Below are 18,250 nucleotides of genomic sequence, written 5' to 3' on the forward strand. Positions count from 1 at the left end.
TTTGCCGTTCACATCACTTGACGTGTCCTGGGGGGATTATTAGCCCTGGAAAACAATCCGCTAATCGACTAACAACCGGGTTCCTACTTACTGCTGGGTAAACAGAGGTGCGTGTGCGGAGTGAGGAAACTTGCCTAAGGTCTCGGCCTGCCCGCCTGGGAATCGAACCCGGGTCCTCTCGCTTGCGGGACGAATGCGCACTAATCACCACACGACCGTTTAATCCACGCCCTACAGCAAATGGGAGGATTTACTGTAAACAACAAAATTACATTTATAGAGCGCCTTTTACGTCGGGAGGACTTCCCAAAGCGCTGAACAGTCAGGTGTCGGGGTCCGAGCATGGGGAGGGGTGGTGTAGGGGTGTGGGAAGGCAGAGAGGTGGGAGGGAGACCAAAGGCACGGTCGAAGAGAAGCGTCTTGAGACCGGCCTTGAAGAAGGCGAGGGAGGAAGCGAGGCCGAGGGACCGTGGGATGGAGTTCCAGGGTGTGGGGGCAGAGAGGCTGAAAGCCCGGCCACCGATGGTAGGGTGGGTCGGGCGGGAGACATGGAGCAGGCTGGAGCCTGATGAACGGAGGGGGCGGGCAGGTTGGTAGGGAGTCAGCAGGTCAGAGAGGTAGGAGGGGGCAATGCAATGGATGGCCTTAAAGGTGAGGACGAGGATCTTGAATTCGATCCTCTGGGGGATGGGGAGCCAGTGGAGTCGGGCGAGGGTGGGAGTGATGGGGTCACAGAGCCTGGTGCGTGAGAGTACATGAGGAGGGAGTTCCCGTAATCGAGCCTTGAGGTGACAAATGCGTGGGTGAGGGTTTCGGCAGCCTCAGGGGTCTGGCAATGTTGCGGAGATGGTGGTAGGCAGTACCGGTCATGGCGCAGATGTGGGGGAGAAAGGACACTTCAGGGCAACTGCATATGGTAGGCAAACATGGCAGCCAATTCGTGCGTAAGTTGTAATGTAAATAACTCTTATAAAAGCGTGTGTGGTGGGTGTGTGTGTGTGTTTTGGATGTGTGTGTGGCGTGTGTGTTGTGGGCGTGTGTGTTGTGGGTGTGTTTTGGGTGTGTGTGTTGTGGGCATGTGTGTTGTGGGTGTGTGGTGTGTGTGTTGTGGGCGTGTGTGTGGTGGTTGTGTGTTTTGGGTGTGTGTGTTGTGGGTGTGTGTGTTGTGGGTGTGTGGTGTGTGTGTTGTGGGTGTGTGTGTTGTGGTTGTGTGTTTTGTGTGTGTGTGTGGCGTGTGTGTTGTGGGTGTGTGTGTTGTGGATGTGTGTGTGGCGTGTGTGTTGTGGGTGTGTGTGTTTTGGGTGTGTGTGTGAGTGGCGTGTGTGTTGTGGGTGTGTGTGTTTTGGGTGTGTGTGTGAGTGGCGTGTGTGTTGTGGGTGTGTGTGTTGTGGATGTGTGTGTGTGTGGCGTGTGTGTTGTGGGTGTGTGTGTTGTGGATGTGTGTGTGTGTGTGGCGTGTGTGTTGTGGGTGTGTGTTATGGGGGTAGGGTGGGAGCTGTGCGTGCGGAGGAAATCAGCATCTACCCACCACCAGTCCCACTGATCGGCACAGTCAAGAGTCCGGCTGGGAAATCACTGTTTGCTTCACGCCCTCCCGCAGGTTGGAGGACAGCAGATAAGCTGCGGGCCAGGCGAGCCGCGAGTTTATGGCGAGCAATAAACAATGCTGTAACCCAGTGTTTACTGGGGCTCAGCACTTCATCACACTCAGCGCAGCACTTGTCAGTGTTGTCACCCCACTGCCAGCCAAAGGGGGGAGTGGGAGTGGTGGGGGGGGGAGAGGGAGGGGAGGTGGTGGAAGCTTTACCCGAAGGACGGGGGAATCCGTCGGATGCGACGTTAAACCAAGATCCTGTCTGTGCCTGTTCCGGTGGACGTTAACCATCCCGCGGCCCTATTGGAAAAAGAGGAGAGAGTTTCTCTCTCCCGGCGTCCTGGCCAACAATTCCCCCCAAATAAAATCGGTCACTCGCTCCACGGCTGTTTGTGGGACACCGCTGGGCCCACAAAATGCGCAGTCACCGCACTTTACAGTGTATCCTGCGAAGCGCTTTGAGACGTCTCAACGACGTGGTAAGGCGCCGTGTCAAATGCAAGGATTATTGTTATTATTATTATTATTATTAAACTTTGTTTAATATTAAACTGTTTCAATATTATGAAGTATCATTAAATAGTTATTAAAACAGCCTCCCCCCTGTTAGTAAACACCAATCGGTGATGTTTTCTAACATGTCCTTTGTGTAATGGGGTGGATTATTATTATAAGCCAACACTGGGATGTGTCCTGTGATGTGCTAATTAGTCAGAGATTGTAATTTACGTTTGATTTACGTAATTTATTGTTGCTAATGATACGAGTCTTTCACGTCGGCAGGACGTTTCAAAGCATTTCACAGTCCACTGTTCTGTAAGCTGAATGAAGGAGAGCGCTAGAAAAAGGGAGAGCGGGAGAGAAAGAGAGAGAAAGAGAACGAGGGAAAGAGAGTGACGGAGAGAGAGAATGAGATAAGAGGAGGAGAGTGAGAGCAAAAGACAAGTCAGGAAAGAGCATGCGAGGAGGAGAGAGCGAGAGAAAGAGAAGAGAGAGAATGACAGCAAGAGAGTGGGAGAAAGAGAGCGACAGAGAGAGAGGGGTGAGGGGGTGGGGGAGAGAATTTGGGAGAGAGACACAGCAAGAAAGAGAGCACACGTGATAGGAGAGGGAAAGAAAATGAGCGTGAGAGTGAGGAGCGAGAGAGAAAAGAGAGAGTGAGAGAGGGGGAGAGAGAGAGAGAGAGGGGGGGACAGAGAGAACGTGAGTGTGAGCGAAGCTGATCTGAGCCCTTTGAGTTGGGGTCGGCATTCCTGACGGGAAGGTCCTGTGATTTTCCCACCGCTGACTGGGAGTGGTACGGAGGAGGGGTGCAAGGCTCGGGGGGGTCGGGGGTTGCGGGGCGGGGGGGTGCGGTGGACTCCCACGAGAGGGTTGAGAGAGTTTAGAATACAGATCCCATTGACTTTTGTACCGCTGCTAAGTTTCGTGTTGTTCACCACATCAGTTGGCGAGTGACACATTCCTTCAGTTTAGCTTCAGCTTTTAACTCAATCCGACCGCGGCAGGAAAAGCTCCACAACTACAACAGTGACTTGTCGTTATTTTTTGTAGGGTGGTGGTTGGTGGGGGTGGGGGGTGGGGGGTAAGGTTGGGGGGATGTTGGTGGCTCAGGAACACCGGCCTGGAGAACCCCACAGAGGGCTGGCTCGATTCTTATACTCCGCTGCCAAACATGTCGCCGTGTTCAACCTCTGTGACGGTCTCTCCTCCGGTTCCTGAGCCAGACCGGTCCTCAGTATACCAGGGCTCTGCTGATCATAGCACGGCACAGCCATCGGCAGGACCTGGAGGGGCAGAGACCAGTCACTGGGGGCAGGGAATCCTCCCACTCGGCTCCTGTTAAACCTGAAAGCCAAAGCCTTAATAGGTAGGGTGGTCCTAGCTGGACAAGCAGCGGGAAAGCTTACCAGACAGCGCTCTCAATGGCAAAGCTATGCGGTTTTAACTGGTTAGACTCCAGCAGTTACCCCAACGCACTCTCTGGGGTCCCCCAAGCCTTGGCTCTTGCAAATCTGCGCATAATACATTCCAGATTCTGGTAAGAAGGAGGTGTCCCTCCAGGAAGAGAGAGTGCGCTTTCATTCCAACAATCTATCTCTGGGATTCCCATGTGTAGGTGGGATTCATGGAATTCTCAGTTTGGTTTGGATGCTCCGAAGCACGGTGATGGGTTTCCAAATGGGTCCAGACACCCGGCTGACCAAAGAGAAAGTGTATGTTCACTGTGTGTATGAGTGTATGATTCGCTGTGTGTGTGTGTGTGAGATGCTGTGTGTGCGCGTGAAACGCTGTATGAGTGTGTGTGTGTGTGTGTTCACTTGCGTGAGACGCTGTGTGTGTGTTCATTGGGTGAGATTCTGTGTGTGTGTGCGTGAGACTCTGTGTGAGAGACAGTGTGTGTGTGTGTGTGCGTGAGATTCTGTGTGTGTGAGACACTGTGTGTGCGTGAGACTCTGTGTGAGACAGTGTGGTGTGTGTGTGTGTGTGAGACACTGTGTGTGTGTGTGTGTGAGAGACGCTGCATGAGTGCACGCGTTGCCTGTGTGAGTCTCTGTGTGTGTGCGTTCACTGTGTGAGCCGCTGTATGCTTGTGTATAGGTGTTTGTGTGTGTGTGTGTCTGTCTACCCGAAGTGAGTCTATCCCCCACACTGAGTGCCCTCTCTAACTGCACTGTAATGGGCTGCGCTGTCACACCACATAACCCTCCGTGTCGGTTGAACTCCCGGGCTGTGCGTTGCACAAGGGCGAATGCAGTGCTGTTAGTCAGAGTGTGTGTCTCACAGCCGGGCTGAGCCTGTCACTGCCCAGGGCTGAGTCTCATTAAAAATATAACGAGCATTAATGTTGGATGAGGGATGAGAAGGAGCTCTTTCTCTCTCTTGCTCTCTCGCTCTCGCTCTCTGGCTCTGCCCTTACACTGAGGCAGATCTGCTGTGTAACAGGCACATACACACACACACTGACTGCTCTTTGAGGGTAATAGCATTAAATCACTGCCCTCAGGGTACGTAACGTGAACTCTCAGGCTCGGGAATCTCCCCTCCGGTCCAATCTTAGGCACCTCGGAGCCATTTTCTCTTAAGGTAGAAGACGGCGGTGAATTGTGGAAGATTCTCAAGGACAGGCTCGTTTGCAAACTGCTTTTCCTTCAGTTATTTTTAAAGGAGAGAGATTTCGAAAGGGCACGGGGGCTTGGCGGTGGTTGTCTCCTTGTGGGTGTGTGATTTCTCTCCCCCCCACCACCCCACCCAGCCCCAGCCGTCTCTCACACAGGCCGAGACAAGAGGACACAGGTTTAGAGCTTTAAAGGGCAATTTCAGGACAGATACGAGGAAGGATTTTACCCAGAGGGTAAGTGTGGAGTCCTGTAGCGTAGTGGTTAGCGCACTCGCCTCGCAAGAAAGAGGACTTGGATTCAATTCCTGGGCGGGGCGAAACCTTAGGCAAGTTTCCTCGCTCCCGACACCTCTGTTTACCGAGCAGTGAATAGGAACCCGCTTGGTAATCGATTGGCGGATCACTTTCCGGGGGGTAATAAAATCATCCCTCAAAAAAAATGTGCTCTCTCGATCTACGACGGTTTGTGGGACACTGCTGTCCGCAATTGGCTGCTGCGTTTCAACCGCCAAACATACAGCTACTTCACTTTGCAGTATATTCCGTGAAACACTTTGAGACGTCTCAACGACGTGACAGGGCGCTATATCAAATGCAAGAATTATTATTTTTTCACCGCGTGAGTGAAAACTCAGTGCGTAGCCAGTGTAAACCGTGTATTCTACTAAGCCGCGGAAAGAATCCTACCCATCTATGACCAGCTATGTAACGTGTTAAAGACACGCCATAACTGTAGCCTTGAAGCTCTCTCTCTCTTTCTCTCTCTGTCTCTCTAATTACAGGCGTAAATCACCAGAGAGAGAGAGCGAGAGAGAACGGGCGAAAGGCATTTTCATTATATCCAGGAAATCCTTTCACAGGCCAGTGGAATGATTCCAAGCACATTCCTAGGAATATGTGCCCCTCCTCCTTAACGGGGCAGTTAGCAGAAAATTAAAAGCATAAATTCTGGAGCTGTGAATTTAAGTGGCTGGGACCTTGCGGGAAGCCTTGATCCGCTGGAAACCAGAATGAATTGGACTGTGAAGGATAATTAAACAGCGTCACTATTTTTTTACCCAAATGTATGGCAATAGCCACCAGATATTTAGGAACCCATTTAAAAAAGGACAGAGAGGCGGGCGTGAAAGTTAACGAGGTAGTAAAGTGTTTACAAAGAACGTGTTTATCTCGCAGTATAACGACACTGGAAAATGCGCCACTAACCCATTCCCCCAACTCCGAACTGCAATCCCCCACCACCCCACCCATCACTAACCCACACCCAGCCCACCCCACTGCATCCCTTCGCACCCATCACTAATCCGCCCCACCACCCCAATCCCCATATAGGTAGAGGGAGAGACAAAGAGAGACAGAGAGAGGGAGAGGTAGAGAGAGGGAAGGAGAGGGTGGGAAGAGAGGGAGAGATAGAGAGAGGGAGAGCCAGAGAAAGAGACGGGGAGGGAGGAGGAAGAGAGAGTGACAGAGAGAGGAGGAAGAACCAGAGAGATAGGTAAGGAGGGAGGGAGAGAGGGAGAGAGAGAGACGGAGTGAGATACAGAGTGAGAGAGGAAGAGAGAGGCGGAGAGAGAGGAAGAGACAGACAGAGAAAGGGAGAGATGGAGAGACAGACAAAGAGAGATGGGGAGACAGAGAGAGAGAGAGAGAGGACCGCCCTGGGTCTCTAATGGGAGGGAGCCTTTGCTGACAGAGAGGAGCTGGGGGATTGCAGGCTGTCTCTCTCCTGATAAACATTTACGAACCAAATACTGGCTGACTGATTGATCACTGGGTGTGCTTCTTTGATTATCTCCCCAGTCGCCTTTAATGGACTGGGAGAGCGGAGAGGAGAGGGAGCTGGGTAAACACAGGCCCAAGCCAGGACGAGAGGTCAGGGGGGGTCACCCTTAAACACGCTCAGCAAAAGTCTTCTTTCTCGCCAACATCAATAAATAAATAATCCGGCACTCGACACGGCACCTGTAACATCAGAACGTCTCAAACGCACGGTGCTCCTACAAAGCGGAATTGCCTTCAGCTCCCCTCTCGACTCTCTACCCCCTCCTCGCTCCCTCCCTTCCCTCCCCGCACCCTGACCATTTCCCCGCTGCTCGGGTCCCGACCCAAACTGTCCAGCGCTTTGGGACGTCCTCCCGGCGTGACAGGCGCTCTATAAATGCAATCTTGTTGTTGTGCAAACGCAGCAGCCAATTTGCACGCAGCGACAACAACCGTGCACTTACTCAGCACCGCTCCCGCGGGGCCAGCGTCTCGAAGCTCTTAACGGTTTCAGCGTAAGGTGGGGTGTGTGTCGTGTGCGGTAATAATAAATAATTACCATCCTTGCATTTGATACAGCGCCGTATCAAGTCTTCGAGGCGTCTCAAAGCTCTTCACAGTGTCAAGTGAGTTGACTGTATATTTTGTGGGCGAAACGAGGCAGCCAATTTGCGTCCCCGCAAACGGTCGTGGATCGAGTGGCCAAATCGACCTCACAACCGGGTTCTCACTTACTGCTAGGGAAACAGAGGCGTGTGGAGCGAGGAAACGTGCCCAACGTTTCGGCCTGCCTGGGAATCGAGCCCAGGTTCCCTTGCTTGCGAGGCGAGCGCGCTAACCACTGAGCTACAGGACCCAGAGAGATAGGGCAGAGCCAGAGAGAGAGTGGAGTGGGCGCGTGTCGGACGTGGGGTGCAGTGTGTGCGTTGGGTGGGATCACAGAGTTGCCGACACAGATCGTCACAGTGCAACTCGCTGTTTCCACCTTGAATATCGGTTTCGCTCCTTAATTAACGGGCCGGCACTTCCCGCCTCAAAGCGATTTGAACCGTAGCCTGGCTGAGTCGGCCCGCTGCTCACACTCGCTCTCACACTCATTCGCCTCGCAGATCCTTGGCTTCGTCTGTCTGTGCATCTCTTTCTCTGCCTGGTGTAGTGGTAAATGCTCTCGCCTCCCCGAGTCAGAAGGTTGTGGGTTCAAGACCCCACGTCAGGATTTAGAATCACACAGTCTTAAGCTGACGCTCCAATGCAATGGACTGGTGGTGGGGGGTGTCTCTCTCTCGCTCTCTCTCTCGCTCTCTCACTGTTATTTTTTGTCTTACTTTGAAGCTCATTGAAAGTAGGCAGCACTCTGGCTTCTGGGTCAGGAAGTTAGGGGTTAATGCCCCACTTTGGGGAGCTCAGGGCAGTGCTAGGGTGAGCCCTGCATTGTTAGAGGCGTCTTCCTTCTATGAGGTGTTAAACCGAGGTTTGTTTGTGCCTGTTCAGGTGGGCGTTAAAGATCCCACAAAAATCCCACTCTCTCTCCCACTACTCTGGCCAGCAATCCCCAGATAAAATTGGTCCCTCGCTTCATGGCAGTTTGTGGGACGTCATTGTGTACAAATTAGCTGCCACGTTTACTTCCAAATATACAATCCCTACAGTTTAAAATAAATCCTTTGATGCGATTTGGATATTTTCGCGTTACAGACATTGGATCGGATTTGCAAAAGATTGGAGTGTTGAAGCCGAGTCTGTAAAGCAATTAAAAGGGAATTAATACTTTAGGAAAATAGTAATAAACACTTCAGATATGATGGAGAGAGAGCAGGCAATGGGATTAGAGTAGAGAGCTCCAGTGGGTGAGCGAACACCAGTAGGTTACGGTAGGTATCTTATTAGATGTTAGTTGAGTGTTAGTGTAGAGGAGTGGGGGGGTGGCCGGTTCGGGGGATGGGGTGTCGTGTTGGGGTGCGGAGTGGTTGCCTTGACCTCACCTCTCGTGTGACGGAAGGATTGAGGCGAGCGTGAGAATTAATTTATTACCAGGTTACATGGCTGCTCCTCAAGCCTGACATCCTCACCCAAGGGTGAAATAACATTAAACGTTTGTATAATTATACTCGGGGGAGTGGGGGGGCTTGTTACACAATCAAGTGCTGGGCAAGCTTGTCAATTAGTGTACAAGAGAGACAGAGAGAGAGAGAGAGAGATGGAGAGGCAGAGAGAGAGAGGAGAGATGGAGAGAAAGATAAGGAGAGACACCCAAAGCAAGAGTGACTGAGAGAGGGAAAGACACACAGAGAGAGAGACTGAAAGAAATAGACTGACAGAGTGGGAGAGACCGACAGAGACTAAGAGAGAGACTGAGACTGACACACAGAGAGATAGTGAGACACAGCGGGAGAGGACAGAGGGAGAGGAGAGTGCTGGGGGGTGAGTCGGAGTGTGTGTGTGTGTGTGTGTGGAGGTGGTGTGATGGGTGTATGTGTGTGTGTGTGTCTGTATGGAGGTGGTGTGATGGGCGTGTGTGAGTGGAGGTGGTGTGACGGGTATGTGTGTGTGGAGGTGGTGTGATTGTTTGTGTACGTGTGTGTGAGTGGAGGTGGTGTGAAGGGGGTGTGTATGCGGAGGTGGTGCGATGTGTGTGTGTGTGTGTGGAGGTGGTGCGATGGGTGTGTGTGTGTGTCTGTGTGTGGAGATGGTATGATGTGTGTGTGTGTGTGTGTGTGGTGGGTGGGTAGTGGAATGTCAGGCCAGGCGGTGATGAATGTGTGTGTGACAGCGAGCTGACGAGCAGATTTTTCATCATTAATACAGCCCATTACAGGGTGGCCTCTTCCCATCGATTGCGGTGAGAGGAGATCATCAGCACTTTACAGGGCGTCGGGACCAGGGTGAGGGGAACGGGGGGGAAATAGTTTAGTGGTTAGAGCACTCGCCTCGCAAGCGAGAGGACCCAGAATCGATTCCCGGGTAGGGCGATACCTTGGGCTAGTTTACTTGCTCCACACGCCTCTGTTTACCGAGCAGCAAGTTGTTAGTCGATTGGCAGATCGCTTTTCCGGGGGTAATAATCCCTTCACAAAATAAAATAATAATAATAATTTGGTCACTCAATCCACGACTGTTTGTGAGACACTGCTGAGTGCAATTGGCTGCCCCGTTTCCCTCACAAAACCCAGTCAATTCACTTTACAGTATATTCCGTGAAGCACTTTGAGACGTCTAGAAGTTGTGATACGGCACTATATCAAATGCAATGTTATTATCAAGTGCAAGGGGAGGGGGGGGAGGTCAGGGCCAGAGCGAGGGGACGGTAGAGGTGAGGAAGCGAGGAGGGAAGGGGAGGGGAGGGAACTGAGGCCAGCCCCACAGAGCAGGTGTGGGAGTGTTCTAACAATAATCATTTGATGTAGCGCCTTACACGTCGATGAGACGTCTCAAAGCGCTTCACAGGATATACTGCGTGTCAGTTCACTTTGCAATGTGTCCTGTGAAGCGCTTTGGAGTGTCTTGAAAAATGTGATGGGGCAATGCAAGGATTATTATTATTATTATTGTTATTAAACTGAGCCAAAATAGTAAGGCAATCCTGCCACTCCATAAAGCATTGGAATACTGTGTGCAGTTCTGGTCACCGCAATACAAAAAGAATATTGCAACGATTGAGAGGATACAACGGAGGGCAACCAAAATGATTGAGGGGGTGGAGGGACTGGGCTAGGAGGAGCGATTAGGTAAACTGGGCATGTTCACACTGGAGAAGAGAAGGTTAAGAGGCAATATGATTGCCCTTTACAACATTCTGAAGGAAATAGATAACATAGACCCTGATAAGCTGTTTTATCTTGTCCCGAACAGTAGAACCAGAGGACACGGCCTGCGATTGAATGGGGGTAAATTCAGAACAAATCCGCGGAAACACTAATTCAGTGAGCGAGCGGTAAATGTAGGGAACAAGCTCCCAAGGGAGACAGATGGTGTGAAGCAGAAAGTGTTGATTCTTTCAAAAGCAAGTTAGATAGATTTATTTCAGGAAATAATATCTTGGGTACAGTATATATTTTGGGACATGACATGTGCATGTGACTGCCATGATAGTGGAAGCTGATCTGGATAGATCTTGGTCTACTTTTGCTTAGCAAATTCTTATGCTCTTATATTCTTATTGTAAAGTGGATTGACAGCCAGTTGCGCACAGCGGCGTCCCGCAAACAGTGGTGGGTTTAGTGACCACAATTTTTTTGAGGCATTATTACCCCCAGAAAGCGATCCGCCAATCGACTGACAACCGGGTTCCTATTTACTGCTAGGTTAACAGAGGTTAACCTGTGGTGTAAGGAAACTTGCCTAAGGTTTTGCCCCACCCGGGAATCGAACCCAGATCCTCCCGCTTGCTAACCGCTACGGGACTCCAAATCGCATTTATACTGCGCCTTTCACGTCAGGAGGATGTCCCAAACCACTGAACAGTGAAGGGTTTGCAGGATCGGAGAGGGGAAGTGGTGGGGGGAATGGGAAGATGCCTGAAGGTATGGTTGAAAGGAATATCTTGAGATGGGCCTTGAAGGAGGCAAGGGAGGGGGTTGAGTGGAGAGGCTCCAGGATGGAGTTCCAGAGAGTGGGGGCAGACAGGCTGAAGGCCTGACCTCTGATGGTGGAGCGGACAGGGCGGGGAACATGGAGTGGGCAGGGAATAGACAGGAACAAATTGTTCCCTGTTAGCCAGGGGGGTCCACAGTATTCCAGGGCACTGCTGATGACAGCCCAGTCCTGGTTGACCGGCAGGACCTGGAAGGGCAGGCCAGTCACTGGGGGCAGGGAATCCTCCCACTCAGCTCCTGTTAACCCTGCAAGCCAAAGCCTTGACAGGTAGGGTGGTCCTGGCTGGACAAGCAGCGGGAAAGCTTACCAGACAGCGCTCTCAATGGCAAGCTCTGTGGTTTTAGCTGGTTAGGCTTAAGCAGTTACTCCCAACGCACACTCTGGGGTCCCCCAAGCCTTGGCTCTTGCCAACCCGTGCCTGATACTCTCCAGAATTAGGTGGGCAGGATGCGTCCTTCCAGGGAGAGAGAGAGTGCGCATTTCATTCCAACAATCTATCTCTGGGATTTCCATGTGTAGGTGGGATGGATGGAATTCTGTTTGGTTTGGAGACTCTTTAGCACGGTGATGGGTTTCCGCATGTGTCAGACACCCCGGCTGATTTATCCAGGTGGGCGGGAGCAAGTCGCTGGTTTCCTCAGAGCTGAGTTATTTCATGTGTCAGGAAGGATCGATGTGCTTTTCTTTCCCACTGTCACAGCTCGCTCTCACGTCCCGTCGCCCGTGGCCTACCCAGGTGTTGGCGCCTGGGACAGGGGTCAGGAGAGGTTTATAGAAAGGCTAACTAAAAGAAACGGGAGTCAGCCGGCCATGAAATTGCTGCCAGCAATCGCCTAAAGCACTGCACACAGCGCCTGGTTTCTGTGCTCGTACAGACTCTCTCTCTCTCTCTCTTAGTGAGCAGCTCATACAGTTACTACGCTGGTTACACTTACCTCCCTGCCTCCCACCCCATCCCACCCCTACCCTGCACACTCGCAGAGAAGCTCAGACCCCAATCGATCAGCCCCGTGGAGTTCTGTAGTGTAGTGGTTGCCTTCGTTCCTCCGGGTCTGGCCTCCTCCTCGTCTCCCGAGTCCTCCGCTCCACCTTCGGCTGCCGTGCCTTCAGCCAATATACTTCGAGGCTCTGGAATTCCCTCGTCACTCAATCCACGACTTTCGTGGGACGCTGCTGCGGCAGCCGAATTTCACGCACGAACGCACAGTCAATCCCCTTGACAGTGTATTCTGCGAAGTGCTTCGAGATGTCTCAACGGCGTGATAAGGCGCTATATTCAAATGTAAGGATTCTCGTTATTATTGTCATCGCTAATGGGGTTTCTGATCTGAAGAGAGGCCTGAGATGTTTGTGACTGGAGCTGAGAGGGTTAATGGTGCAGCCTCGAGTGAGGGCTGTGAGACCGCAAAGGGTTACAATGGTGTGAGCAGCGATCGATCACTTCACTGGTCGCCAGTCAATCAGCCGAGGCACAAATTTAAGATAATTACAAGGAGGAATTAAAGGGGAGGTTAGAGACGCTGGGGGTACACAGCGGGCGACCCTCACTGAGTCTCTGTGTCAGGCGTGTGTAAAATAATAATAAGCCTCGCGTTTGATATCGCGCCTTATCACGCCTGAGGGGCGTCTCAAACACCCGACGTGGGGCTTGAACCCACAATAATAATAATAATAATCCTTGCATTTGATATAGCGCTTTTCACGTCAGGAGGACGTCCCAAAGCGCTTCACAGAACACACTGTAAAGTGAATTGACTGTATATTTGTGGGCGAACGCGGCAGCCAATTGCGCACCGCAGTGTCCCCACAAACGGCCGTGGCTTGAGCGACCACATTATTATTAAATTTATTATTAAGTTACCATTTAAGACTGTGTGAGTTGACGTCCCGACGTGGGGCTTGAACCCACAACCTTCTGACTCGGAGGCGGGAGCGTGATCGCTGGAGTGACTGGGCAGGGGAACATGTCTGTGAGGCGCTACAGGAAGTGGGTTTGGGTCAAAAGTTACTGCCGTAAAATCTCAGGCCCCCCCCCACCCCCACCGAGACCCGGAATAACAAATAACCCCTTTTATTTGTTTATAAGATCTTCACCCAGTCAACTGATTAATGCTGTGAGGCTGTGCCGTATACACAGCGTTTACATCTGAGCAGCTTTCTGTTTACGCCTTACCAAGCTAACAGCACGATTACATCAGATAAACACAACGAGAGAGAGAGAGAGAGAGAGAGCGACCTCAGACTCAGATTTATATCTCAACCTGGCTCGGCCGCTCGCAGTCTCGTCTCCCGGTCAGGAGGATGTGGCTTTGAGCCTCACATCAGGGACTTTGAGCTCACAGTCGAGCGCTGTATTGTCGGGGAGATACCGTCCTTCGGATGAGAAGCTAAACCGAGGTCCCGTCTGCCCCCGTACAGGTGGATGTTAAAGATCCCGCAGGACTGTTGGAAAAGAGAAGGGAGTTTCTTCTCTCCCCGGCAGCCTGACCGACAATCTCCCAAATAAAATTGGTCACTCACTGCCAGGCTGTTTGTGGGACACTGCCGTGCGCAATTGGCTGCCGCATTTCGCCAACAGAATACACAGTCACTACACTTTACAGCGTATTCTGTGAAGCGCTTTGAGACGTCTCAATGACGTGCTGAGGTGCTTTGTCAAATGCAAGGATTATTATTTTTATTGTTAGTATGCCGGTGTGCAAAACAGGCTGCCATTCCTTAACTTGTGTCCGTGTGAATGTGCGTGAAATTAAATGAGTGCATGTGTGTGAGTGTGTGCGGATGGGTGCGTGTGCGTGAGTGTGAATGCGCATGTGTGATTGTGTGACTCAGTATTTGACTGTGCGACTGTGTGTGTATCCGTGCGTGTGTGAGTGAGCATAGTGAGCCACTATACCCGGAGAACTGGAACTCTCTCCCTCAATCCTTGCCACCTCCTTCCCGATTTTCCTCCCCCTGGCTTGTCATTGTGCTCCGCCACTATCTAGCACCCGCGATGCTACTCGTGTGAAGGGCAGTGTGTAAATGCAAGTTGTTGTTGTTGTTGAGTGTGTGCCGCGTGTGTGTGTACATCTCTGTGCCGTGCATACCTGTGTGCGTGGACTGTAGGTTTGTCCATTGTGAGTGTGAATGTCTGCGTGTGAGAGACTGCATGTGAGACAGTGTGTTTGTGACTGTGTGTGTGTGTATGTGTGACTCTGTGTGTATGTGTGTGTGCATATGTGTGTGTGACTGTGTGTGTGTGTGTATGACTCCTGTGTGGGTGTGTGTGTGCGTGTGTGTGTGCGTATGTGTGTGTGACTGTGTGTGTGTGTATGACTCCTGTGTGGGTGTGTGTGTGCGTGTGTGTGTGCGTATGTGTGTGTGTGTGTGAGCCTGTGTGTGTGACTCTGTGTGTGCATATGTACGCGGTGTGGACTGTGTGGCCTGACAACGGTGTGTGATATGAAGACAGTGATGGAATTTGAACGCTGAGGTTGGAGTTATTAGACGCTGATATCCCTAATGAAAAAAATTAAATTAGTGACTAATTTACATGGATGTCTGCGACTGCAGAATCTGCTCTCGTGTCACCTTCTATTATAGGCAACATCAGGGCTGGGAGCGTGTGTGTGTGTGTGTGTGAGCGAGAGAGAGAGAGCACGCACTGACAGAGCAGTCACTCACATCCTACGCGCACAGCACTGCACTTCCTACAGCTTCCTACACAACTTGAGAGTCCTGTAGCGTACTGGGTGGAGGAGACCTCGCCAGCGAGAGGACCCGGGTGTGATTCCCGGGCGGGGACGAAACCTGAGGCAAGTTTCCTGACTCCAAGCACATCTGTTTACCCAGCAGTAAGCAGAAACCCGGTTGTTAAGTCGATTCGGTCACTCAATCCACGATTGTTTGCGGGACACCGGTGTGCGCAATCGGCTGCCGTGTTTCAGCCACAAAACGTACAGTCAGTTCACTTTGCAGTAACAACAACAACAACAACAACTTGCATTTATGTAGCGCACCTCGCGCAGGGCGGCATTGCATCCCGGATCGCTCGATATCCTGTGAAGCGCTTTGAGACATCTCGTCACGCGATAAGGTGTTATATCGAATGTAAAGGATTATTATTACCATTTAGGAGCTTTCCCAGAATTCTTACATTTTCAGTCAAAGTCAGCCATCACAGCTACAGAATAGATTTGCCAGTGGGATTTGTGGAGTTAACTGAGACCCCGTTATCACCAGGTTTGCACATTGTTATCGCTGGGTTTGCACAGGCCCTGTGAACCACTTCACCCAGAGGTGAATGAGAGTGTAGAGCTTGCTGCCTGAAGTGGTGATTGAATCGGATCGTGTAGATTTATTCGAGAAGAAGCTAGACCTTCACATGAGGGAGAGGGAAGGGAAGGGAGGGTGTGGGAGGGAGTGAGTAGCGGGGTGTGAGAGATAGAGACTCGTATGGTGTATAAACACCGGCATGACTGTTTGGGCCGAGTGGCGTACAAACCTTGACAGGCTGAAGCAGAGCACAAGGACACCCTCGGAATATTACCCAAACCTTCCTCTATTTCAGTGTTACCTCAATCTTTACTGTCAAACTCAATGTCACGCCACGCGTGTCAGTAAACTGTAACAACTCAGATAGACAGCTCCGTCCGTCTCTATTATGAATGAGTTACGAGAGGTGGAGGCGGGGAAAATGCAATGTTTCGTCACGGATTTCACGGGATAATTATCCCATCCAATGGGTTGACAAACTGCGGAAGTTCAGCCAATAATGGTCCTTCAGATGAGATGGGTTGTCCTCCGAAATCCCACCAGCCCCCTCCCCCCACCCCACCCCCCCACCCCACACTCCCTCTGCCCCGACCAGACTGGACATCTCTGTCGCTGCACATGGGGTCATTTCACCATGTGTTATATTGAGCACACATGAACTGTCTGACACACACACACACATGACCTTCAACACTTACAGCACGTACGGCTTCACATCTCACCGGTAATGACATTGTGGTTAATGTGGGACCGTTCGATTTGGAATTATAAACTGGCCACGAATTGGACAAAATTCCCCAAATTCGAAATTAATAACAATCCTTGCAATTGACCCAGCGCCTCATCACGTCCCCGAGACTTCTCACGAAAGCGCTTCACAGAACGTACTGTACGCTTTGCGGGCGAAATCTAGAAACAGCACGAAAAAAAAAGCTTCCAAGTTCAGCCTGGACTAGATTTATTTCCTGGACTCTGAGCTCAACAACAACAACAACAACAAGATTCCATTTATAGAGCGCCTTTCACGTCAGGAGGACGTCCCAAGGCGCTGCACAGTTGGGTCATGACCCGAGCATTGGGGGGAAATGGTCAGGGTGAGGGAGGGAGGGAGAGAGGAGGGGGAAATGGTCAGGGTGAGGGGAGGGAAGGGAGGGAGCGAGGAGGAGGAAGAGAGTCGAGAGGGGAGCTGAAGGCACGGTCAAAGAGAAAGGTTTTGAGACCGGCCTTGAAGGAGGAAAGGGAGGAAGCAAGGCGAAGGCACTGGGGGATGGAGTTCCAGAGCCTCGGGGCTGAGAGGCTGAAGGCCCGACCACCGATAGTAGGGCGGTTGGGGCGGGGGACGTGGAGCAGACCGGAGCCAGAGGAACGGAGGGTACGGGCAGGTAGGTAGGGGGATAGTAGGTTGGAGAGGTAGGAGGGAGCAAGGCCGTGAATGGCCTTGTAGGTGAGGATGAGGATCTTGAAATCAATCCTCTGGGGGATGGGGAGCCAGTGGAGGCGAGCGAGGGTGGGAGTGATGTGGTCCCGAAGCCTGGTGCGGGACAGTACACGAGCTGCAGAGTTCTGAATGACCTGCAGCTTGTGGAGGGAGGTGGCGGGAAGGCCGGCGAGGAGAGAGTTCCCATAGTCCAGCCTTGAGGTGACAAAGGCGTGAACCAGGGTTTCAGCAGCGTGAGGGGTGAGGTAGTGCCGTAATCTGGCGATATTCCGGAGGTGATGGAAGGCGGTGCCAGTTGTGGTGCGGATGTGAGGGAGAAAGGACAGCTCAGGGTCGAACAAAACGCCGAGGTTCCTGACTGGCTTTGAGAGGTGGAGAGTGCAGCCTTGGATGCTGATGGTGTCAGCGCCTGAGGTGCGGAGGCGCTGACGTGAGCCAATCAGGAGGGCCTCGGTTTTTCGCACGTTGAGCTGAAGAAAGTTGTCTCTCGTCCAGGACTCGATGTCGGACAGGCAGGCTGTCAGGACATCGGTGGTCGTGGAGTTGAGAGTAGAGGAGGAAAGGTAGAGTTGGGTGTCATCCGCATACATGTGGAAGTTAACCCCATGTTTGCGGATGATGTCACCGAGGGGGAGCATATAGAGGGTGAAGAGGAGGGGACCGAGGACAGAGCCCTGAGGGACACCACATGAGACAGTACGGGGGGTGGAGGAGAAGCCATTCGTTGAGACGAAGTGAAGACGGTGGGAAAGGTAAGAGCTAAACCATTCAAGGACAGTGCCTTGAAGGTTGAGGTGGGAGGACAAGCGGTGGAGTAGGATAGCGTGGTCGACCGTATCGAATGCTGCCGATAGGTCAAGGAGGACGAGGAGACAGAGGGAGCCCTGGTCACAGATAGTCAGGATATCATTGGTGACCTTGACCAGGGCAGTTTCTGTGCTATGAGCAGCACGGAAACCTGACTGAAGGGGTTCAAAAAGAGAATGGGTGGAGAGGAAAGAGCGCAGTTGGGAGGCGACAACTCTTTCCAAGACCTTGGAGAGAAAGGGGAGGTTGGAGATGGGCCGGTAGCTTGATAGCTGCGACGCATCAAGGGAGGGTTTTTTCAGGGTGGGCGTGATGATGGCAGTTTTTAAAGGAATGGGGACAGAGCCAGAGGAGAGGGACAGGTTTATGATGTCAGTGATGTGTGGGGCAAGAAAATGGAGCTGGGAGATAAGGAGTGGAGTGGGGATGGGGTCAAGGGAGCAGGTGGTTGGTTTTAGGGATAGGATGAGTTCAGTGAGCTCACGGTCCGGGCTGGCACTCCATTGCAACGCTGCGGACTGGGTTGGGGGGGGGGGGTGCGAGAGAGAACACCACATTATCAGAGACCCCGTGCTTCAGATGAGACGTCAAACCGAGGTCGTTTCCCCCCCCCCTCCCCCTCCCCCTTCTGTGCCTGCTCTGGGGGGGGGACGTTAACCGATTCTGTGGTGGTACTGGG

General features: G+C 52.0%; 1 protein-coding gene across 1 annotated transcript in view; it reads left to right on the plus strand.

Moving 5' to 3' along the window:
* Positions 1-11,906, plus strand: part of LOC121848854 (roundabout homolog 2-like) — a 61,076-nt gene extending 49,170 nt beyond the window's left edge. Inside the window, exon 3 of the mRNA XM_042334017.1 lies at positions 11,770-11,906. Within this exon, the coding sequence (XP_042189951.1) occupies positions 11,770-11,906 (137 nt within the window). The remainder of the gene's footprint in view (positions 1-11,769) is intronic.
* The last annotated feature ends 6,344 nt before the right edge of the window (positions 11,907-18,250 follow it).

This window comes from Callorhinchus milii, unplaced genomic scaffold (genome assembly GCF_018977255.1).
Source record: "Callorhinchus milii isolate IMCB2004 unplaced genomic scaffold, IMCB_Cmil_1.0 Scaffold4, whole genome shotgun sequence".
In the NCBI taxonomy this organism is placed as follows: domain Eukaryota; kingdom Metazoa; phylum Chordata; class Chondrichthyes; order Chimaeriformes; family Callorhinchidae; genus Callorhinchus; species Callorhinchus milii.